This window comes from Ranitomeya imitator, chromosome 6 (assembly GCF_032444005.1).
Source record: "Ranitomeya imitator isolate aRanImi1 chromosome 6, aRanImi1.pri, whole genome shotgun sequence".
Lineage (NCBI taxonomy): Eukaryota > Metazoa > Chordata > Amphibia > Anura > Dendrobatidae > Ranitomeya > Ranitomeya imitator.
Genome location: NC_091287.1, coordinates 309,591,203 through 309,615,566, shown reverse-complemented (window position 1 = coordinate 309,615,566; position 24,364 = coordinate 309,591,203). Strand labels below are relative to the sequence as shown.

The 24,364-nt window shown below is 45.5% G+C and overlaps 1 protein-coding gene across 2 annotated transcripts in view; it reads left to right on the top strand.

The window, feature by feature from the left end:
• Positions 1-24,364, top strand: part of RIPK1 (receptor interacting serine/threonine kinase 1) — a 95,855-nt gene that overhangs the window by 4,305 nt on the left and 67,186 nt on the right. For both annotated transcript variants that reach the window (XM_069730739.1, XM_069730738.1), the window contains exons 2-3: positions 13,490-13,691; positions 22,991-23,144. In XM_069730739.1, the coding sequence (XP_069586840.1) occupies positions 13,513-13,691; positions 22,991-23,144 (333 nt within the window). In that variant the 5' untranslated portion in view covers positions 13,490-13,512. The remainder of the gene's footprint in view (positions 1-13,489; positions 13,692-22,990; positions 23,145-24,364) is intronic.

Below are 24,364 nucleotides of genomic sequence, written 5' to 3'. Positions count from 1 at the left end.
ATTTTGGAATCTGCTTCAGATAATAAAAAAGGATTCCCTGAGGATAAACCTAAAAAGTTTCTGCCCTTTCGGAAGAGACCTTTCCCTCCTCCTCCTCCCCCCCGCAGGCAGCCTGAGTATAGAGATCAATGGAGACCTAGTAGAGGGTCCTTCAGAGGTTCCTTTTCTCAGAACAGGAAGGGAAGAAGTTCCCTTTTTGGTTCAAGTTATAGATCGAGAAGACAATGACGCCATAAGGATAGGCGGGAGATTAAGTCTTTTTCTAGAACCTTGGAGTCTGATTTCAGACAACAGTTATGTACTATCTATAATTGCAGAGGGTTACAAAATAGAACTAAGTTCCCACGTACCACAGAGATGTATTGCTCCAACGGTGGTAGCCACAAATTCTCCTATGTACTCAGACCTTCAAAAGCTATTCAACTCCCAGGTCATAATTCGGGTTCCCTCTTCCGAAATAGGCTCAGGTCACTATTCGTCTCTGTTTTCAATCCCAAAAGTGTCAGGAGAATCCCGTACGATAATAAACTTAAAACCTCTAAATTTGTATGTAAAGTACAAGAGATTCAGGATGGAGTCCATAAGGTCAACTGTTCATCTGATAAACAAAGACTCGATGATGTGCACTCTCGACCTGAAGAGTGCATATTATCAGGTTCCAATACATCCCTCATCTCAGGATCTGCTGAGGTTCTCGGTGAGATTCCCGGACCTAACCTGCCACTTCCAGTTTCAATGTCTTCCCTTTGGTCTAGCATCGGCTCCAAGGATTTTCACGAAGTTGGTAGCAGAGGTGGTGGCTTACCTAAGAAACCAAGGCATAACTATAGTTCCATACTTAGACGATTTTCTCGTAGTGGCAAGAACGGAAGACATACTACTAAGACACAGAGATCGGGTCGTATCGGTATTGGAACACCTAGGATGGGTGGTAAACCGGGAAAAGTCACATCTAAAACCAGAATCCCGAAAAATATTTCTGGGAGTACTCCTGGACTCTACAAACAGACAATCCTTTTTGCCAGAAGACAAGCGGATCTCGATAAAGAAGATGATGTTAGAATTCCTAAAAGGTCCGGTTACAATAAGGTCAGCCATGAAGATCTTGGGGAAGATGACAGCTTGCATCCCTTGTGTCAGGTGGGCTCAGGCACACTCAAGGCTACTACAGGAACAAGTTCTCAAGGTATGGGATCGTCGTCGCTCATCCCTGGACAGAAGGATACGAGTATCAATAAGCATAAGAAAGTCGTTACTATGGTGGACTCAAGACCACAACCTAAGAGTGGGTGTTCCTTGGATTGCTACTCCTTGTGTGGTAATCACCACGGACGCAAGTCAGTGGGGATGGGGAGCTCACTTGGAAGGAAGTTTTTTCCAAGGGGAGTGGCCAGAAGAGATCAGTCGGATGTCTTCAAACTACAGAGAATTGTATGCAGTCTGGGAAGCTCTCAGAAGAAATCGTCTTCGTTTAAGGAACAGACACGTAAAGATACTATCGGACAATGTAACAGCAGTATCTTTTTTGAGACATCAGGGAGGTTCCAGACACAAGCATCTTCAAGATCTAGCACGAAGAATTTTTACCTGGTCAGAAAACACGATCCTGTCAATAACAGCGGTACATCTAGAGGGATCTCAAAATATTCTAGCCGATTACCTGAGCAAAAGAAATGTTTCTCCAACAGAGTGGGAACTGAATCAAGGAATCTTTCAAATTCTATGCCATCGTTGGGGAACTCCCGGGATAGACTTGTTCGCCACAAGAAAAAATTCGAAGGTTCCCAGATTTTATTCCCTCAACCCCTCAGACTTTCCGGAAGCGGTCGACGCTCTGAGTCAGACGTGGAACGAACCTCTGTCTTATGCTTTTCCTCCAATAGCACTTATCCCAGTTGTGCTCAGAAAAATTCAAGAGGATCGAGCAACAGTAATAACAATTGTGCCATACTGGCCGAGAAGAAGTTGGTTTCCACTGTTGGGAACCATGACGTTGGAAGATCCTATCAGACTCCCGTTATGGAAGGATATCATCCATCAGGGGCCAGTATTACATCAACTCCCGGAGAGATTACATCTATCGGCATGGATCCTGAGAGGGACATGTTAAAAGCCAAAGGTCTGTCTGATAAAGTAATTTCAACCATCCAGGCTAGCAGGAAACCTGTGACTATAGCCATCTACCACAAGATTTGGAAGAGATTTTGTACAGAAAGTGGCAGGTCGGTCGGGATGTCGGGAGCCTTGGATGTTCCTAGAGTTTTGAATTTTCTACAATCTGGTTTTGACATGGGGCTTAGTCCAAGTACTCTTAAGGTTCAGATTTCGGCTCTTAGTACCTTCTTGGATTATCCATTGGCCTCCCACCCGTGGATAATTAGATTTGTGAAGGCCACCCAGAGATTACGTCCCACCTTGAGACAACTAGTTCCTTCTTGGGATTTAAAGGGAACCTGTCACCCCGAAAATCGCGGGTGAGGTAATCCCACCGGCATCAGGGGCTTATCTGCAGCATTCTATAATGCTGTAGATAAGCCCCCGATGTTACCTGAAAAAGGAGAAAAAGACGTTAGATTATACTCACCCAGGGGCGGTCCCGCTGCTGGTCTGGTCAGATGGGCGTCTCCGGTCCGCTGCGGTGCCTCCTATCTTCTTTCCATGACGTCCTCTTCTGATCTTCGGCCACGGCTCCGGCGCAGGCGTACTTTGCTCTGCCCTGTTGAGGGCAGACAAAGTACTGCAGTGCGCAGGCGCCGAGCCTCTGACCTTTCCGGCGCCTGCGCACTGCTGTACTATCCTCTGCCCTCAACAGGGCAGAGCAAAGTACGCCTGCGCCGGAGCCGTGGCTGAAGATCAGAAGAGGACGTCATGGAAAGAAGATGGGAGGCGCCGCAGCGGACCGGAGACGCCCATCTGACCAGACCAGCAGCGGGACCGCCCCTGGGTGAGTATAATCTAACGTCTTTTTCTCCTTTTTCAGGTAACATCGGGGGCTTATCTACAGCATTATAGAATGCTGCAGATAAGCCCCTGATGCCGGTGGGATTACCTCACCCCCGATTTTCGGGGTGACAGGTTCCCTTTAAATTTAGTTCTCAGGGCTCTATGTAAAGATCCCTATACTCTTAGAGAAAGCATGCCTATTTCTCTACGTACCTGGAAAACGGCCTTTTTAGTAGCAATTACAACAGCTAAACGCATAGGCGAGATTCAGGCTCTTTCAGTTAAAGACCCTTACCTTCAGGTCCGAGAAGACCATATAATACTAAAATTAGATCCAACCTTTATTCCCAAGATAGCGTCTGCAAAAAATCGAGATCAGGAGATAATCTTACCCTCTTTTTGTGACAAGCCTTCCAATGAGAAAGAACAGGCGTTACACTCCCTAGATGTCAGGCAGGCGGTCTTAGACTATCTAGAAGCCACTAGTTCTTGGAGAAAGGATTCTAATCTGTTCATTTTGTTCGGGGGTAAAAATAGAGGTAAAAAAGCTTCCAAAACTTCAATAGCGAGATGGATCACGTCTATAATCTCAAAAGCCTACTTATCAGAAGGGGTAGATTGTCCAGTAGGGATTAAAGCTCATTCTACTAGAGCGGTTTCGGCTTCTTGGGCCGAACGGGCAGGGGCATCCCTAGATCAGATTTGTAAAGCAGCTACATGGGCCAGAGTAGATACTTTCTGCAGGCATTATAAATTGGATGTGTTAGCAGCCCATCAAACGTCTTTTGGGAGAAAAGTTCTCCAGGCAGTTGTCCCACCCTAGAGGAGGTTTCTTTGGTATTCTCCAGCGTGCTGTCAGGGGGACGTCCTGGAAAATGGGTATTATACCTACCGATAATTCGGTTTCCAGGAGTCCATCCTGACAGCACTGTTATTTCCCCCCCAATGGTTTCTATTTTCATATGCTGTATATGTTGGTAAATAAAATTTTTGCAAAGTATATCTATCCTTGGTGTGTTACTTGTCAAATCACTGAGGGAAAGGGGGTGGAGTGGGACCTTTTAACCTCTCGTGTTGTGTTTCCTGTCCCTGCAAGGAGGAGGAGGACGTCCTCCAGCGTGCTGTCAGGATGGACTCCTGGAAACCGAATTATCGGTAGGTATAATACCCATTTTCCATGGCTCTGTAAGCGTGTATGTCTTCTTTTGCAAGAGCGGCGTTCCTGTCTGCTCTTTGCAAGTCTTGAGCAATCACGCCCCATTTTGCCTCCCCTACACTGCTCATTGAAGCCTGGCGTACGCTCCCCAGCTTCATGGGCGCTCTGCACATGCCCAAGGAAGGCAGTGATGTTGCATTACACAGACAGCTGTTACTACCGGCTTTGCTAATCTTGCAGCTTGCTGTGTCCTACAACACTTCTTCCATCCAGGCCATCCTTCCATGAAGCTGGGGACTGCAATACAGCTCTGTATAAGATCACGGGCAAACACAGTCGCCCTGGTGTCATCCTGCCACACTATGCTACACTATATATTACTAGTCTCTCCAGAGAGGAAAAGGACTTGAACGCTAGCGACACCTTGCATGTAGCAATTCGAAGACTAAATAGTGGCTCCTTTGGCATGCCTTGCCACATGACAATTAATTTGCAGACATGTGTTTCAGATGTTTGCCCCTCATGAGTGCAAAGCCGCAGGTATGATTTGGCAAGGTTTTTATCTTATATCATATGGCAAGGCTCGTTAAAAGGTCGATATTGACTTTTTGGATTGCTACCTTCAATAAGTGGCACTAGAGTTCAAGTCCTCTTCATTTCTCAAGAGGCTATTTGCATATTTAAATTCCCACAGGATAATTGCATGGCATAGAAGTCTCCTTACACCGGATTGGCACAAAGAGAGATGTTCCCTCTTAGACCCATGATAAATGATAAGTGACTACACAGGCTTTATAGGGGATGAATGTTACTCCCCACTGGACTTTAGGGATTGTTGTTCTCTGACTAAATGGGAGGAAGCAAATAAAGTGTCATTATAGAAGAAAGCGTGGCAGAGGACTGCATCCGATTATTCCACACTGCACTTCTTTATCCCACCTATCTTCAAATGTAATATTTGGGGAGGGGAAGGGGATTGCGCAGCGTAGGAGGTTCAGGTTTGTGTGTAGCGAGTGCAGCCTATATAGATGGTTGAGAGACATTACTGCGCAGTGTCGCTCAATATGCAGGTGCAGGCATTTGACAGTAAAAAAATACAAAAGAGCACTTGCTAAGCAGTGAAGCAATTTACAGGGAATCTGTCATCAGGTTTTACTGCCCCATCTGAGAGCAACATGTTGTAGGCACATAGACCCTGATTGCAGTGATGTATCACTTATTGGACTGCTTCCTGTTATTTTGGTAAAATCACAGTTTTCTATGCTACAGATCTACCAGGTTTCTGAATGCTGAGCTGCCAATCATTGTTAGGGGCAGGATTACACAGAGCTCATGAATATGGACGACTACATGGCAGCAAGTTTATTTTACTCCCCAGAGCCTGGAGGAGGTCATTTATATAAAGTGATAAAAGAGGATTTCTCAGCAACAACACATCTGATATGAGCCATACAAACATCACTCTCCTCAGCTGTCTATAACCTGTATGCCCATAGCAATAGCTTAGATAGCTCAAATGTGGTGACAGATCACGGTGACCACGACGTCAGCACACCCTGGGACCGGAAGATGTTGCCTGCACCCCACACAGGCGACAGTGCTACAACGCGCCTGCAGAAGGTGAGTATATGTTTATTTTTTATTTTTTTAACCTGTGTCATACGTGGCTGGGCAATATACTACATAGCTGGGCAATATACTACATGGGCTGTGCAATATGCTACGTGGCTCTGTGCTGTATACTACGTGACTGGGCAATATACTACGTGGCTGGGCAATATACTACGTGACTGGGCAATATACTACGTGACTGGGCAATATACTATGTGGCTGGGCAATATACTACGTCACTGGGCAATATACTACGTCACTGGGCAATATACTACGTGACTGGGCAATATACTACTCTTTCAAAAAACCTGATCTGCACATCCAAACATAGACACAGTGTGAACAGGTGCTGAACCCAGAGTCGCCAACTCGTATATATTTAAGTAAATAGGGCAGCACACTGCAGCGCCAAAACATGCAAACTTGAAAACACAAAATTTGAACTGCATTACTGCACTGAAAATATGAAAAATGAGAGCTTTTAGCGCATAAAAATGGCCAATTTTATGTGTACCTCGTAGCCACGTTAAGGCATCTCTCTTATACGAGGCCCTACGCTTGACCTACCTCTCTGAGAATAAACGTCTCCATCTGAATGGGTACATGTGAAACCTCTCCTTGGACTCAAATTCTCTCTCACTGTGGAGGGGTATTGGACCTATTATAATTAAAACACCTGAAGCTAGGAGGCGGGGAGTGCACGATCAGAAGGCTAGAGAATACATTTCAAAAAACCTGATCTGCACATCCAAACATAGACACAGTGTGAACAGGTGCTGAACCCAGAGTCGCCAACTCGTATATATTTAAGTAAATAGGGCAGCACACTGCAGCGCCAAAACATGCAAACTTGAAAACACAAAATTTGAACTGCATTACTGCACTGAAAATATGAAAAATGAGAGCTTTTAGCGCATAAAAATGGCCAATTTTATGTGTACCTCGTAGCCACGTTAAGGCATCTCTCTTATACGAGGCCCTACGCTTGACCTACCTCTCTGAGAATAAACGTCTCCATCTGAATGGGTACATGTGAAACCTCTCCTTGGACTCAAATTCTCTCTCACTGTGGAGGGGTATTGGACCTATTATAATTAAAACACCTGAAGCTAGGAGGCGGGGAGTGCACGATCAGAAGGCTAGAGAATACATTTCAAAAAACCTGATCTGCACATCCAAACATAGACACAGTGTGAACAGGTGCTGAACCCAGAGTCGCCAACTCGTATATATTTAAGTAAATAGGGCAGCACACTGCAGCGCCAAAACATGCAAACTTGAAAACACAAAATTTGAACTGCATTACTGCACTGAAAATATGAAAAATGAGAGCTTTTAGCGCATAAAAATGGCCAATTTTATGTGTACCTCGTAGCCACGTTAAGGCATCTCTCTTATACGAGGCCCTACGCTTGACCTACCTCTCTGAGAATAAACGTCTCCATCTGAATGGGTACATGTGAAACCTCTCCTTGGACTCAAATTCTCTCTCACTGTGGAGGGGTATTGGACCTATTATAATTAAAACACCTGAAGCTAGGAGGCGGGGAGTGCACGATCAGAAGGCTAGAGAATACATTTCAAAAAACCTGATCTGCACATCCAAACAAAGACACAGTGTGAACAGGTGCTGAACCCAGAGTCGCCAACTCGTATATATTTAAGTAAATAGGGCAGCACACTGCAGCGCCAAAACATGCAAACTTGAAAACACAAAATTTGAACTGCATTACTGCACTGAAAATATGAAAAATGAGAGCTTTTAGCGCATAAAAATGGCCAATTTTATGTGTACCTCGTAGCCACGTTAAGGCATCTCTCTTATACGAGGCCCTACGCTTGACCTACCTCTCTGAGAATAAACGTCTCCATCTGAATGGGTACATGTGAAACCTCTCCTTGGACTCAAATTCTCTCTCACTGTGGAGGGGTATTGGACCTATTATAATTAAAACACCTGAAGCTAGGAGGCGGGGAGTGCACGATCAGAAGGCTAGAGAATACATTTCAAAAAACCTGATCTGCACATCCAAACATAGACACAGTGTGAACAGGTGCTGAACCCAGAGTCGCCAACTCGTATATATTTAAGTAAATAGGGCAGCACACTGCAGCGCCAAAACATGCAAACTTGAAAACACAAAATTTGAACTGCATTACTGCACTGAAAATATGAAAAATGAGAGCTTTTAGCGCATAAAAATGGCCAATTTTATGTGTACCTCGTAGCCACGTTAAGGCATCTCTCTTATACGAGGCCCTACGCTTGACCTACCTCTCTGAGAATAAACGTCTCCATCTGAATGGGTACATGTGAAACCTCTCCTTGGACTCAAATTCTCTCTCACTGTGGAGGGGTATTGGACCTATTATAATTAAAACACCTGAAGCTAGGAGGCGGGGAGTGCACGATCAGAAGGCTAGAGAATACATTTCAAAAAACCTGATCTGCACATCCAAACATAGACACAGTGTGAACAGGTGCTGAACCCAGAGTCGCCAACTCGTATATATTTAAGTAAATAGGGCAGCACACTGCAGCGCCAAAACATGCAAACTTGAAAACACAAAATTTGAACTGCATTACTGCACTGAAAATATGAAAAATGAGAGCTTTTAGCGCATAAAAATGGCCAATTTTATGTGTACCTCGTAGCCACGTTAAGGCATCTCTCTTATACGAGGCCCTACGCTTGACCTACCTCTCTGAGAATAAACGTCTCCATCTGAATGGGTACATGTGAAACCTCTCCTTGGACTCAAATTCTCTCTCACTGTGGAGGGGTATTGGACCTATTATAATTAAAACACCTGAAGCTAGGAGGCGGGGAGTGCACGATCAGAAGGCTAGAGAATACATTTCAAAAAACCTGATCTGCACATCCAAACATAGACACAGTGTGAACAGGTGCTGAACCCAGAGTCGCCAACTCGTATATATTTAAGTAAATAGGGCAGCACACTGCAGCGCCAAAACATGCAAACTTGAAAACACAAAATTTGAACTGCATTACTGCACTGAAAATATGAAAAATGAGAGCTTTTAGCGCATAAAAATGGCCAATTTTATGTGTACCTCGTAGCCACGTTAAGGCATCTCTCTTATACGAGGCCCTACGCTTGACCTACCTCTCTGAGAATAAACGTCTCCATCTGAATGGGTACATGTGAAACCTCTCCTTGGACTCAAATTCTCTCTCACTGTGGAGGGGTATTGGACCTATTATAATTAAAACACCTGAAGCTAGGAGGCGGGGAGTGCACGATCAGAAGGCTAGAGAATACATTTCAAAAAACCTGATCTGCACATCCAAACATAGACACAGTGTGAACAGGTGCTGAACCCAGAGTCGCCAACTCGTATATATTTAAGTAAATAGGGCAGCACACTGCAGCGCCAAAACATGCAAACTTGAAAACACAAAATTTGAACTGCATTACTGCACTGAAAATATGAAAAATGAGAGCTTTTAGCGCATAAAAATGGCCAATTTTATGTGTACCTCGTAGCCACGTTAAGGCATCTCTCTTATACGAGGCCCTACGCTTGACCTACCTCTCTGAGAATAAACGTCTCCATCTGAATGGGTACATGTGAAACCTCTCCTTGGACTCAAATTCTCTCTCACTGTGGAGGGGTATTGGACCTATTATAATTAAAACACCTGAAGCTAGGAGGCGGGGAGTGCACGATCAGAAGGCTAGAGAATACATTTCAAAAAACCTGATCTGCACATCCAAACATAGACACAGTGTGAACAGGTGCTGAACCCAGAGTCGCCAACTCGTATATATTTAAGTAAATAGGGCAGCACACTGCAGCGCCAAAACATGCAAACTTGAAAACACAAAATTTGAACTGCATTACTGCACTGAAAATATGAAAAATGAGAGCTTTTAGCGCATAAAAATGGCCAATTTTATGTGTACCTCGTAGCCACGTTAAGGCATCTCTCTTATACGAGGCCCTACGCTTGACCTACCTCTCTGAGAATAAACGTCTCCATCTGAATGGGTACATGTGAAACCTCTCCTTGGACTCAAATTCTCTCTCACTGTGGAGGGGTATTGGACCTATTATAATTAAAACACCTGAAGCTAGGAGGCGGGGAGTGCACGATCAGAAGGCTAGAGAATACATTTCAAAAAACCTGATCTGCACATCCAAACATAGACACAGTGTGAACAGGTGCTGAACCCAGAGTCGCCAACTCGTATATATTTAAGTAAATAGGGCAGCAGCAGTTTTCAAGTTTGCATGTTTTGGCGCTGCAGTGTGCTGCCCTATTTACTTAAATATATACGAGTTGGCGACTCTGGGTTCAGCACCTGTTCACACTGTGTCTATGTTTGGATGTGCAGATCAGGTTTTTTGAAATGTATTCTCTAGCCTTCTGATCGTGCACTCCCCGCCTCCTAGCTTCAGGTGTTTTAATTATAATAGGTCCAATACCCCTCCACAGTGAGAGAGAATTTGAGTCCAAGGAGAGGTTTCACATGTACCCATTCAGATGGAGACGTTTATTCTCAGAGAGGTAGGTCAAGCGTAGGGCCTCGTATAAGAGAGATGCCTTAACGTGGCTACGAGGTACACATAAAATTGGCCATTTTTATGCGCTAAAAGCTCTCATTTTTCATATTTTCAGTGCAGTAATGCAGTTCAAATTTTGGGCAATATACTACGTGACTGGGCAATATACTACGTAGCTGGGCAATATACTACGTGACTGGGCAATATACTACGTGACTGGGCAATATACTACGTGACTGGGCAATATACTACGTCACTGGGCAATATTCTACGTCACTGGGCAATATACTGTGTGGCTCTGTGCTGTATACTACGTCACGGAGCAATATAGTACGTCACTGGGCAATATACTACGTCACTGGGCAATATACTACGTGGCTGGGCAATATACTACGTGGCTGGGCAATATACTACGTAGCTGGGCAATATACTACGTGACTGGGCAATATACTACGTAGCTGGGCAATATACTACGTGACTGGGCAATATACTACGTTACTGGGCAATATACTACGTGGCTGGGCAATATACTACGTGGCTGGGCAATATATTACGTGGACATACATATTCTAGAATACCCGATGCGTTAGAATCGGGCAACCATCTAGTATATATATATATATATATATATATATATATATATATATATATATATATATATATATATATATATATATATATATATATATATATATATATATATATATATATATATAATCTATATATATAATTGTCTCAAGGTCACTTCCGTCTGTCTGTCTGTCCTTCTGTCACGGTTATTCATTCGCTGATTGGTCTCAGCAGCTGCCTGTCATGGCTGCCGCGACCAATCAGCGACGGCCACAGTCCGATTAGTCCCTCCCCTACTCCCCTGCACTCACTGCCCGGCTCCCGCTCCCTAATCCCCTCCACTCGCCGCTCACACAGGGTTAATGGCAGCGGTAATGGCCCGCGGTGTAACGCACTCCGTTACTGCTGCTATTAACCCTGTGTGTCCCCAACTTTTTACTATTCATGCTGCCTATGCAGCATCAATAGTAAAAATATGTCATGTTAAAAATAATTTAAAAAAAACCTGCTATACTCACCCTCCGCCACCTTTCCCGCTCCTCGCCACGCTCCCGGGACCGCTCCATTGCAAGCGGCAGCTTCCGGTTCCGTCCCAGGGCTGGTGTGCGACAAGGACCTGCCGTGACGTCACGGTCATGTGACCGCGACGTCATCATAGGTCCTGCTCACACCAGCCCTGGGACCGGAAGCTGCCGCTTGCAATGGAGCGGTCCCGGGAGCGTGGCGAGGAGCGGGAAAGGCGGCGGATGGTAAGTATAGCACGACTTCAACGGGCCTTCAGAGGGTGAGTATATGGTTTTTTTTTAAGTCTCTATACTACGTGGCTCTGTGCTGTATACTCCGTCGCTGTGCAATATACTATGTGGCTGGACAATATACTACGTGACTGGGCAATATACTACCTGGCTGGGCAATATACTACCTGGCTGGGCAATATACTACCTGGCTGGGCAATATACTACGTGACTGGGCAATATACTATGTAGCTGGGCAATATAGTACGTGGCTGGGCAATATAGTACGTGACTGGGCAATATACTCCGTGGCTGGGCAATATACTACGTGGCTCTGCTATATACTATGTGGCTGGGCAATATACTACGTGACTGGGCAATATACTACGTGGCTCTGCTATATACTATGTGGCTGGGCAATATACTACGTGACTGGGCAATATACCGTACTACGTGGCTCTGCTATATACTATGTGGCTGGGCAACACGTGACTGGCCAATATACTACGTGGCTGGGCAATATACTACGTGGCTGGACAATATACTACGTGACTGGGTAATATACTACGTGGCTGGGCAATATACTACGTGACTGGGTAATATACTACGTGGCTGGGCAATATACTACGTGGCTGGGCAATATACTACGTGACTGGGTAATATACTACGTGGCTGGGCAATATACTACGTGGCTGGGCAATATACTACGTGGCTGGGCAATATACTACGTGACTGGGCAATATACTACATGGCTGGGCAATATACTACGTCACTGGGCAATATACTATGTGGCTGGGCAATATACTATGTGGACATGCATATTCTAGAATACCCGATGCGTTAGAATCGGGCCACCATCTAGTATATATATATATATTAGTCCAAAAAATGAAGACAGCACTTCAGTAGGAAAAATAAAAGTGGTTTATTGGCCCATGTGCGACGTTTCAGTCCAGGATGTGGACCTTTCTCAAGCTTGCTTCATTATTGGAGTGCTGCCTTCATTTTTTGGACTATAGCATGAGGTTTGGTATATACCTGGAAGGATTTTTTGCACCCCTTGTTTTCTTTTGGTGCTGATTTTTGTTATATATATATATATATATATATATATATATATATATATATATATATATATATATATATATATATATATATATATATATGTATATGTATATATATATATATATATATCTATCTCTATCTGTATTTTCTGGCGTATAAGACTACTTTTTAACCCCTGAAAATTCTCTCAAAAGTCGGGTGTCGTCTCATACGCCAGGTGTCGTCTTATAGGGCAGGTGCGGAGTAATCTGCGGTCGCCGCATATTGTGGGGGGAGCGACCCCAATGACAAGGAGAGGGGGCACCTCACCGGGAAGGTGTAAGTGAAGCAGACGCAGAGAAGGAGGTAATGGGATACAAGGGTGAGCCAGATTAGTGAAAGAGGAGTGTTTTTCTAGGCACAGCACCGCTCTCTCTCTTTTTTGCATAACCCTGGCATCCCAGACGCTGACATTTGCTTCACTTACACCTTCCTGGTGAGGCGCTCCCTCACCTCGTTATCGGGACCACTCCCCCCACTATATACTTCGACCGCAAATTGCTCCGCACCCACCCTATAAGATGACACCCGGCATATAAGACAACCCCCGACTTTTGAGAAGATTTTATATTTTAACTGGGAAAGCTGGGGGTCGTCTTATACGCCCAGTCGTCTTATACGCCGGAAAATACGGTATATCTATCCTTGTTGTGTAGCAGCATTGGAAGTTGAAAAACTGGTCCAGCATGGAGACAATGCATCTGGTCTGAACTGTTAATCAGTTCGGCAAGCCAGAAACTAGGAAATCGGCTAGCTGGGGAGCGGGGTACTCCTGAAAAAAACAAATCAGAGCGCAGTCCTCTAACAATACACATTTCTAACCTGCTTAATGTTTTTTAGGGTATTCTGGCGATATTTAGTCCATGGAATCACAAGCAGCAGCTGCAGACATGTCTCTCGATGACATCCGGATGTGTTCCAAGGACCTGCTAGATAAGGAGGAGATTGATTCTGGAGGATTTGGCAAAGTCTATTTATGCTGCCATCGGAAACATGGTCTGGTAGCACTAAAAACCGTTTTTACAGGATTGAAGACTGAGTCGTAAGTTACTATTTTGTATATTTCACTTGTGTAAGTTATAATATTCTGATACCTAGGTTTATGTGCCTCTGCAGTTTTTGTTGCTTTTATGTTTTGGTTACAGTGTAAGTGCACTTTCAGATATCTGTTAAACATAAGCTGTTATATGTATTTGTACATAAGAAATGACACTTTCTGGCTATTACTTGACTTGTTTCCTATTTATTTTCGTAGTATTTCCCTCTGGACTAGGAGCCTCAGCAGTTTTTTTATGTGTGCTCTTCCTCTTTCCCCTCCAGCTCCTCCTCCTCTAGACTTTTGTAGGCAGCAGGTATTGTTTGATCCCTCAGTGAAAACAGATTTGTGTTTTTATATTCACTTGCGCTGTTGCTTTGTGAAAAAAAAAATGTAACGTGTACTTACTATTTTACTACCTACCTAAAGCCCCCATACACTTTAGATAGCTGATGGCAAGCAGTGGTTTGAGTGGCAGCTTTCTTGCCTGATACTCCTATAAACAAGAGATTTTTTTTTTTATAAGAGACATTGCCCAACTGTCCAACTCCTCAGGTGGCTTATCTTTCGGAGAACAAAATTGTCTTCCTCAACAATATCGGTGGGTTAACATGATGGTGACCTTTAGGGCTCATACTCATCACTATTAAAAAAAAAAAAAAAAAAAGAGGTCAGATTTGTGAAGCGATTTTTTTCATGCAAGTGGAATCCGATTTTTAACACCTAGCATCCGATTTCCATGTGAATGTGATCCGTTTGCAATGTGATTTTTAACTTGAGAGATTAGATATACACTTAGAAACAAAAATATTGATATAAATATGTGAGTGAGATATGATATCATTATGAGTGCTTTGTGTGTGTAGTTTACTGTCCATGTTTTTTTTGTTTTGTTTAGTAAATAAATTCCTTTCAGAAAAAAATGGCATCCCCTGACATTTTATTAACCAGCAAAGGGAAAGCAGACCGCTGGTGACTGATGTTTACATCCTGGGAAGGGGCTAATATCCATGTCGCTTCCCAGGCTATTCATATTGGCTCACAGCTGTATACTTATCCTTTCCTGGTTATTAATATGGGTGACCACAAACAAAAATTTAAAATAAGACGTAGGGTCCCCCTATAATTAATAACCAGCAAAGGCAAGGCAGACAGATGCTGGCTGATATTAATAGCCTAGGAAGGAGCCATGGATATTGGCCCCCTACCAGGCTAAAAACATCAGCTCTCGGTCACCCAAGAAATAGCGCATCCATAAGATGCACCAATTCTGGCACTTGGCTTCGCTCATCCAACTTGCCCTGGAGCTGTATTGTCAGGTGACATCATGCCCAGGGGTTAATAATTTTGTGGTCCCCCAGTTTCATAATCGGTTAAGGCTAAGTATACAGCTGCGAGCTGATATTAATAGCCTGGGAACCTCCATGGGTATTACCCCCTTTCCAGGCTATAAACATTTGCCCCCAGCGTCCGCTTTCCCTCTGCTGATTAATAAAATGTCAGGGCTCGCACACCATTTTTTTTCACATATTTATTTAATAATATATATGTACAGTAAGTTACACAAGTACTGTACTAATTATGTATCACTAACATCTTTATATCTATCTATCTATTCTATGTGTGTATAATATAACCTATTTTATCAGTTACATGGTCGGGTTTTCATGGTCCGAGTGCTGCGCGATTTATTTATTTATTTTTGTCACACCCATTGACTTGCATTGGCGAGTCTTCTCCGAGATACGAGGACAGTCACAGCATGCTGTGATTTATTTATTTATTTATTTTCTCAGTCCAGTTTCAGTTTTAAATTATATTGCACTTGTCCATTTTCCTTGCAGATAAGTATGAGCCCTTAGGGTCGGTTTACATGGGTAGTGTAAGGCAGCGGCTTTCACGTCTGTTCGATAATGAGTTAGTGACCCAAGAAAATTTAACTTTAAGGCCGGGATCACACTGCCATAGAATAAAGGTGAGTGCTATGCGAGAAAACATCGCTTAGCACTCGAACCAGTGTTAATCTATGGGGTAGCTCACATCACTGTATTTTTTTTCTCAGGCATATTCGACGCGTGTGTAAAATCGCAGCATGCTTGTGACTAATACGCACACATTTTCCTCATTTCAGCCCATTGAGCCATTAAATTCAATGGGGAGAAACAGTGAGAAATGTAAAGCCATACGGATGCATAAGTGTGAGAAAACTGGAAAACCGCAATACACACGGATGACCATACGGAGAACACTTGTGCGACTCTCGGCAGGGAGACTCGGACCAATTTTTCATACGTTAAGTGTGACCCAGCCTAAATGTCTTTATTTGCAAACTTGGAAACTAAATCCAAACTTTATCATCCATTTAGCAGCCAGAACCTTGTGCTCTGCTGCTTGCACACCAACACTGACACCCAACCCTTGTCTTAAAGTTGAAATGGGAATCCTGAACATGGGCCACTTCCAAGACCTGGACTGGAGGGAGAGATCTTACCCACTAACTTTCCTACAGATTAGGTTTTCCTAAACCTAATTTGATCAAATAGCTTGACCCAGTCCACACTCTCACTTTTATTTTGCGTTGTAACTACAGCTGTGGCTATAATTACAACGCTCTACAGTGGGTTCAGTATTAGTGATGAGCGAGTATACTCGTTGCTCAGGTTTTCCCAAGCATGCTCGGGTGGTCTCTGATAATTTGTTAGTGCTCGGAGATTTAGTTTTTGTCAACTCAGCTGCATGATTTACAGCTGCTAGCCAGCCTGAGTACATGTGGGGGTTGCCTGGTTGCTAGGGAATCCCCACATGTATTCAAGCTGTCTAGCAGCCGTAAATCATGCAGCTGCGTCAGCAAAAAATAAATCTCTGAGCACTAACAAATACTTAGAGACCACCAGAGCGGGCTTGGGAAAACCCGAGCAACAAGTACACTTGCTCATTACTATTCAGTATGTTTCTATGCACATCCTGGGGGACATGTAATGACCCTCCTATATGATTCACAGTAGATAAGCTATTTTTATGTTGGAATGATCATGACGAAATTCATGACATTCAAGGAATGTGCTGCTGACATACAATATTTTTTTGCAGCTGACCATGAAAATGAAGGGAGAAAATCACAATTGCCAAACCCATATTTCTCCTTCGCCTCATTGGGGGACACAGGACCATGGGTGTTATGCTGCGGCCACTAGGAGGTCACTAAGCAAATACACAAAGTTAACTCCTCCTCCGCAGTATACACCCTCTGCTGGCTCTCTCGTGAACCAGTTCTTGTTTAGTGTCTTTAGGAGGCACTAGGGTCTGATTTCAGACCCAGACTTTATTTTATTTTTCTATTTTTTTTCTCCATTTTTTTTTTTTTCACGGACGGGCGACAGGGCCTTTCAAAGTTCTGATCTCCCAAAAATCTTCAACAGGCGGGAACACGGAGAGTCGCTCCCCGTACCCCCTCCTGCAACTTCTACGTCTGCCTGGGCTCTTATAGGGGCGACGGATCTTAAATGGGTCCGCTCTCCCCACACCAACAACGGACGGGAACATGAGGTGTCGCCCTCACTTACCCCCTTCCGGATCCAGGCCTTCATCGAAAAGCTGTTCCCTGCAGTGGAGGCCCCCCCCCCCAATGTGGCAAAGGAGAAACCCCTGCGGCAGCTATGTGCCCCTGCACCGCCACTTTCTGAAAGCAGCTGATGCCAGGAGGCAATGGGACCCTCTCCACCTCCCCTACAGTAACCGTGAGTACCCGGAGGCTGGAGATTGCGGAAAATGCACTCAGTCGGCAAGGGGGGAGGAAGGCTTGTTCCCTCCCCACTCCAGGAGGCCTGTGTGGAGGTCCGGAGCCCAGAGGGGATTGGTGCTCCTCATTTTTCTCTCCTCGCGCTGCGTTTGAGCCCCCAACCCCCGGTCCTCGCTGGAACTTACCCTCCGCTGCGTCCACTGCGATGTCCAGGGCGTGCCACAGCGCTAGCCGTGACTTGCGCCAGCGCCGACCGGCCATTGCGGCCGTCACTGGTAATATAGGCCCCGGCTTCTGGCCGTGGCAGGCCAGTTCCCACCCACCAGACCGACCCCGCCCACCCACCCAACTAAGCCCCTACTTCCTGGCGCCTGCCAGTCGGCTTTTCTTCCTGGGGCGCTGCACATTGCAGGCTGCGTCCCTCCCCCCCCCCATAGCTCCGCCTACTCCTTCTGGCGCTTATCGTTGCCCACGAGAAGCGCCGACTCCATTCTCAAGCCCTGCTTCCTGGATAAAGGAAGGAAGTTCAGCGTGGACCCTCCACCACCAACGCTGACCCTGCGGCAGTACGACAATCACTGGGGGCACGGACGCAGGACCTTGGTAAGCTAGCGCTCGCTGCTTAACCCATTCCACGGCAGATACATATTTAACCCCTCTGCTGCAGACTCACTCTGCTAGCCAGGCACATCCCTACAGCTCTCAGCAGCATCTGCAGCTCCCTACAAACATCTACAAAATGTCTCGGCCACAGGCTCATAAAAAGTCAGATAAAACGCACACGGTTATCTACGTCTCCTGAATGGGCTACTTCTTTGACACAGGCTATGGCTTCCCTCGCACGGGCCCTAGAATCCTTTTGTGATTCATCCTACAGTCAGGGCATTGCCGTACCCCAATATAGGGTCTCCCTGCTGCACAACAGTCTTCAGACAGGGGCCGGACAGCGATGGGGAGTACTAATTTCTCCAGGAAGCGTACCCGTGCGGCATCCCCACAGAACTCCGATGTTTCCTCAGCCGCTGGTTCCTTTTCTCGTTCCCCTTCTCCAGGGTCTTACTGCGAGCACGATTCAGAATACGAATCAGATGTGGCCCCAGACCCGGAATCCCCTGAGTTCCAGGAGTCTATTGATTCCCTCATTGAGGCGGTTAATCACACTCTAAAAATAGACATTGTGCCCGGTACTAATCAGCACCACCCAGTGTCCTTTAAGCGTACAAAACAGCCTCGCTTCAAAAACCCTCTTATCTCTGGCGGACGGGTCTTCCATTAAGAATCCCACTGATCGTCAGATTGACAACCTGGCCAGGTCGGTCTTCGAGGCCGCAGGAGCAAATTAATTCCCATCATTTGCCGCCACTTGGGTAGCTAGAGCTATGGTGGCCTGGGCCGAGGCCATAGTGAAATCCAGACAATAGTTTCCCGCCCGATGTACTTAATCTCGCCTATCAGATTGCCTGAGCAGGGGATTATGTTATTCAATCCTCTCTAGATGCGGCTAATTGTGCCGCACTTGCGGCTGCAAGCGCTGTTTCTATCAGGAGGGCATTGTGGCTCCGAGAATGGCGCGCAGACTCCGCTTCAAAGAAATCCTTGACTTCACTGCCATACCAGCACGGGCGCCTGTTCGGAGATAAACTCGATCAGATTATCTCTGACGCTACTGGCGGAAAAAGTAAATTCCTTCCTCAGCGTAGGCCCACTCGCCCCTTTTGGAACCTATCCCAGGTTCGCTTCCGATGCTTTCACGGCACCACAGGATGGTCTTCCGCAACCGCTTCCGCTAGCTCTTCTCGCTCCCCACGCAGAGGCAGGGGCTCACAACCTTCCTTCAATCCTTCTAATTCCTGGAGAAACAGATCTCCCCGATCCAGGCCCAAAAGTGCCCCTTCCTGAAAATTCTCTTCTCAATGACTTCTGGCCGTGTCCGTTAGACACTGGCAGGGTAGGCGGCCATCTACTCTTGTTTCGCCAAGTACGGTTATCGGTCGTTGACGACCAGTGGGTCAGAGATCTCGTGTCTTCTGGATACAGAATAGACTTCATCTCTCCCCCTCTGACGCGCTTCTTTCAGTCTCGTCTTCCAAGGTCCAAGGCGCACGCAGTTCCCTTTTACCAGGCCTTACATGCCCTCCGCAACAGCGCAGTTATCGTCCAGGTTCCTCCCACAGAAAGGTTCAAGGGCTTCTACTCGAACCTATTCATGGTCCACAAGAAAGACGGAACCATGCGTCCCATTTTGGACCTGAAGTTGTTGAACAAATTCCCCTCAGTGCGCCACTTCAGGATGGAATTCATACGCTCTGTCGTCACTTCTTTGGAAAAAGGGGAATACCTGGCGTCAGTTGACATCAAAGACGCATATCTTCACATCCCAATTTTCTAAAGTCATCAAAGATGCCTACGCTTTGTGGTCGGAGACAATCATTTTCAATTCACCGCTCTGCCATTCGGGCTCACGATCGCCCCAAGGATATTCACAAAAGTCATGGCAGCCATCATGTCTATCCTACACTCCCGGGGCGTGGTGATTCTTCCATATCTGGATGATCTTCTTGTCAAAGGTCCATCTTATCGGGCTTGCGAAAAGAGCGTCATTGTCACCATCGACACTGTCTCGTCTAGGTTGGCTGGTGAACTTGGAGAAATCGTCACCAGTTCCATCCCAGCGAGTCCCCTTTTTGGGGATGATCTTGGACACTTCCCTAGGGTTGGTAATTCTCCCTCCGGTAAAGATTTCCTCTCTAATCCGGGGAGCCCAATTGTTATCTCTAGGCCGCTCACACTCCCTGCAGTTCACCATGCAGGTACTCGGGAAAATGGTGGCATCTATCGAGGCAGTGCCGTTTGCCCAATTTCACTTCCGTCTCCTGCAGCAGGCTTTGATCTCAGCATGGGACAAGAATCCAGCCTCCCTAGGTCGCCGCTTTCGCCTGGCACCCAGAATCAGGCGATCTCTCTGGTGGACTGCAAAGTAGTCCTTGGATCAGGGAAGGTCTTTCCTCCTGGTTCACTGGCTGGTAGTGACCACAGACGCCAGTTTCCTCAGATGGGGAGCGATTTTTTTTTTTTTTTTTTTTTTTTTTTGGTCACCACACGGCTCAGGGACGTTGGTCCACTCAGGAAGCCAACCTTCCGATCAACATCCTCGAGATCCGAGCGAGCGATAATGCTGGCTCTTCATCGTTTCCACCACCTCTTGGCTGGACGTCCCGTCCAGATCCACTCAGACAACGCCACGGCTGTGGTGTACATCAATCGCCAGGGAGGCACGCGCAGCAGAAGAGCGATGACCGAGGTTTCGCACATTCTACAATGGGCAGAGGCAAATCAATCGCTCATCTCTGCAGTTCATATTCCGGGGGTAGAGAATTGGGCGGCGGACTTTCTCAGCCGCCAGGGCATAGCCTCAGGAGAGTGGTCTCTTCACCCGGAAGTCTTTCTCGGAATTTGCCAGCGTTTCCGCACTCCAGACGTGACCTCGTGGCCTCCAGGCTGAATGCCAAGGTTCCGACTTTTGTAGCCCGTTCCCGCGATCCGTTAGCCTTCGGCTCGGATGCCCTAGTTCTCCCTTGGAGCCAATTTCATCTCCCTTAAATCTTTCCGCCTCTTCCGCTGATCCCAAGGGTCATCCGAAAAATCAAAGCGGAAGGCGTTCCTGTGATCCTTGTCACTCCAGACTGGCCATGCCGAGCTTGGTATACGGAGCTAATACATCTCATCGCCGACGTTCCCTGGAGGTTACCGGATCTTCCGGACTTTCTCTCCCAGGGACCCATTTGCCAACAGAACTCGAGGGTTCTGAGTTTAATGGCCTGGCCATTGAATCCTGTATCGTAGCCCAAGCCGAGTTCTCCCGTCAAGTGGCATCTACCATGATCAACGCTAGGAAGCCTGTTTCCATGCGTATTTACCATCGCGTTTGGAGAATTTTTTTGTCATGGTGTAAAGATAAGGGTCTTTCTCCGTTGGTGTTTTCCATCCCCTCCATTCTGGAGTTTCTCCAAGCGGGTCTGGATTCAGGCTTAGCACTGGCCTCCCTCAAAGGCCAGATCTCAGCCCTCTCTGTCCTTTTCCAGCGTCTGTTAGCTTCCAAGCCTCAGGTTAAGACCTTCATGCAAGGAGTTTCGCATCTTGTCCCTCCATACAAGATGCCTTTAGATCCTTGGGACCTTAACTTGATCCTCAGTGCTTTACAAGAGACTCCCTTCGAGCCATTACAGGATGTTTCCCTCTCCCTCCTTTCATGGAAAGTTGTCTTTCTGGTGGCAATAACATCCATCAGACGGGTCTCAGAACTGGCAGCTTTGTCATGCAAACCTCTGTTTTTGATTTTCCACCAGGACAAGGTAGTTCTCAGGACGTCCCCATCCTTCTTACCTAAAGTCGTCTCTTCTTTTCATTTAAATGAAGACATTGTCCTGCCCTCGTTCTGTCCGTCTCCAGTCCATCGTACTGAGAATGCCCTTCACACTCTGGACTTGGTGAGGGCTCTCAGAAAGTACATTTCCAGAACTGTGTCTTTTCGCAAAGCTGATGCTCTTTTTGTGCTTCCGGATGGTCACAGAAAGGGTTTGCCTGCCTTGAAGGCCACGATAGCCAGATGGCTTCGTTCAGCGATTTCAAGAAGCTTACCGTGTCAAGGGCCAGCCTATCCCCGCTGGGATTAAGGCACACTCCACTCGGTCAGTGGGGGCCTCCTGGGCCATTCGGCACCAGGCATCCGCTCAGCAAGTGTGTAAGGCCGCGACTTGGTCCAGTTTTCACACGTTCGCTAAACATTACAACATTCATGTTCAAGCCTCTTCAGATTCTGCAATCGGCAGTTTCACATCTGTAGGCTTCATTTAATCACTTAATTCTTTAAGCATTGGGTGCATGAGGTTTCACCTGTTGTGATGTTTTCCCACCCAGGGACTGCTTTTGGACGTCCCATGGTCCTGTGTCCCCCAATGAGGCGAAGGAGAAACAGGGATTTTTGTCTATGGAAGAGGTGTCTGTTCATTTGGAAGTACTAGTACCACTGCAGCCGGTGGTCAGCGGGAGGTCAGCAGAGCGCTACAGCCACTTACAGGCCACAGCAGTGCAGGGACTTCCAAATGGGACTACTATCGCCTCCAGAACTGACCGAGACTCTGTGGAGTGGCATGGCCTGTATCCGTCGGGGCGCCGAACAATGTTTTTGCCTCCATTTATTATTTACAATCCACAACTTAAACATTTTTCATATTGAACAATCCCTTTAATTCAGAAAAGGACAATACTATGTTACTAATGGATCTGGGTAAGATGAAGGCGTTATCAAAGAAGTGGGAAATTAAATTTAAAAATGGGTAAATGGAAGGTCATACAATTTGAAAAGTAATGTACATCCAATGGGAAAACGGTGACTTTCAAAAAGTGGATGGACTTAACATCTCTTTTTTCCATCAAGATAAACTATTTTACTGGTATTGTCCTATTTCTTTTCTATTGTTTTGATCCATCTTGTAATGCCCATTAGGGCCTCGTTTGTATTTGTTATATATGATCAATTCACTTGTCTTTCTGTTGTGTATTACAGGTACAATAATGATCTCTACGAAGAGGGCAAAATTATGTATAAACTCAGCCATGAACGAATTGTAAAGTTGCTTGGTATCATCTTAGAAGATGGTAACTACGCTCTGGTGATTGAGTATATGACCAAAGGAAATTTGCTACATGTTTTAAAACAGGTACTATACTATGCAGTTAACCATTAAAGGCCAGTATACTATCCAATCATCACTGATTCACACAATTCTTAGTGATTTGTAGCAATATTTTACCAAAAAATCTTTGCAAGCAACTTTCCTATTTCACCAGTTGTTGACTGATGGTTTGACAAGTCATTGGGTTCATCTCATCAAACCTTTTGTGCCAGAATTCTGGTGTAAAAAGCTTTGAAAATTCACAAAGTTCTGGCGCAGTGTGAAGTTGTGCTAAAATTTTGCAACTCTTGGCATGCTTATGTTATTTTTGCGCAGCTCCAACTGGGGCGGTGAGACTGGGGCATCGCAACCCCTACTTGTCAAATTCACGATGATTGGCAATGTTCACTATGCCACAAATCTTACTTCAGTGCCCAACTAAAGTAACATTTGAGCAGAGGCACATGCCACTATTCAGACGTTCCTGATTCATTAAGAGGCATGAGCATGTATGTGCCTCTTAATGAATCAGGAGCATCTTTCTCCAGAATACCACATCAAGACTGGTGTGAAAACTGGCAATCTTGATGAATCGGGCCTTATCATGTAAAGAAAAATAGTCAGCGGTTGCTTTACCACCATTGTTCTTTGCTAGAATATAAACTATTCCTAACATTTTGAAAATGATAACATTTTATCACCTTTCTGTAGTAGATGATTCTCTCCAGGTATTATGTAAACTTATTTTATTGCTTTCGGATCTTTTTGCACATCAAGTATCACAAATTTCTACTTGGCAATATTTTGGTCCTAAAACTTACCCTGGTCATTGAAGGTTACAAGTGGACCAGCTTAACTTGCATATGTTGTAACTTTACCAAGGAGGTAAATTAGCGCCAGAGTAAGCCGCAACAAGGCACAGGATTTGCAGTTTAAACTTCCGAGGGTCAACAAGGATTAGCCCCATTCACTAGGGCCAATCTGTATGCTGTATCCGCCTGCAATTTTTGGGCTGGACTTGTCACTTACTGAAGGCCAAAACTCTGCCAAACAAACCCCCAAAACCTTGGCCATGTGACCTACAATGTGGTTTTCCAGTTTAAAACAATAGGGCACGTTTGTAGGCCCTTCCTTTTGTAATTTAGTACACTACAACCAATATGTTTGGTCCTATGTAATTTACTCCAGGGATTGTTTGATTTTTCTACAAGTTTTACTTAATTTGGCTAGTGAATAATATTGTCCATTTTTAACATAAATGTATC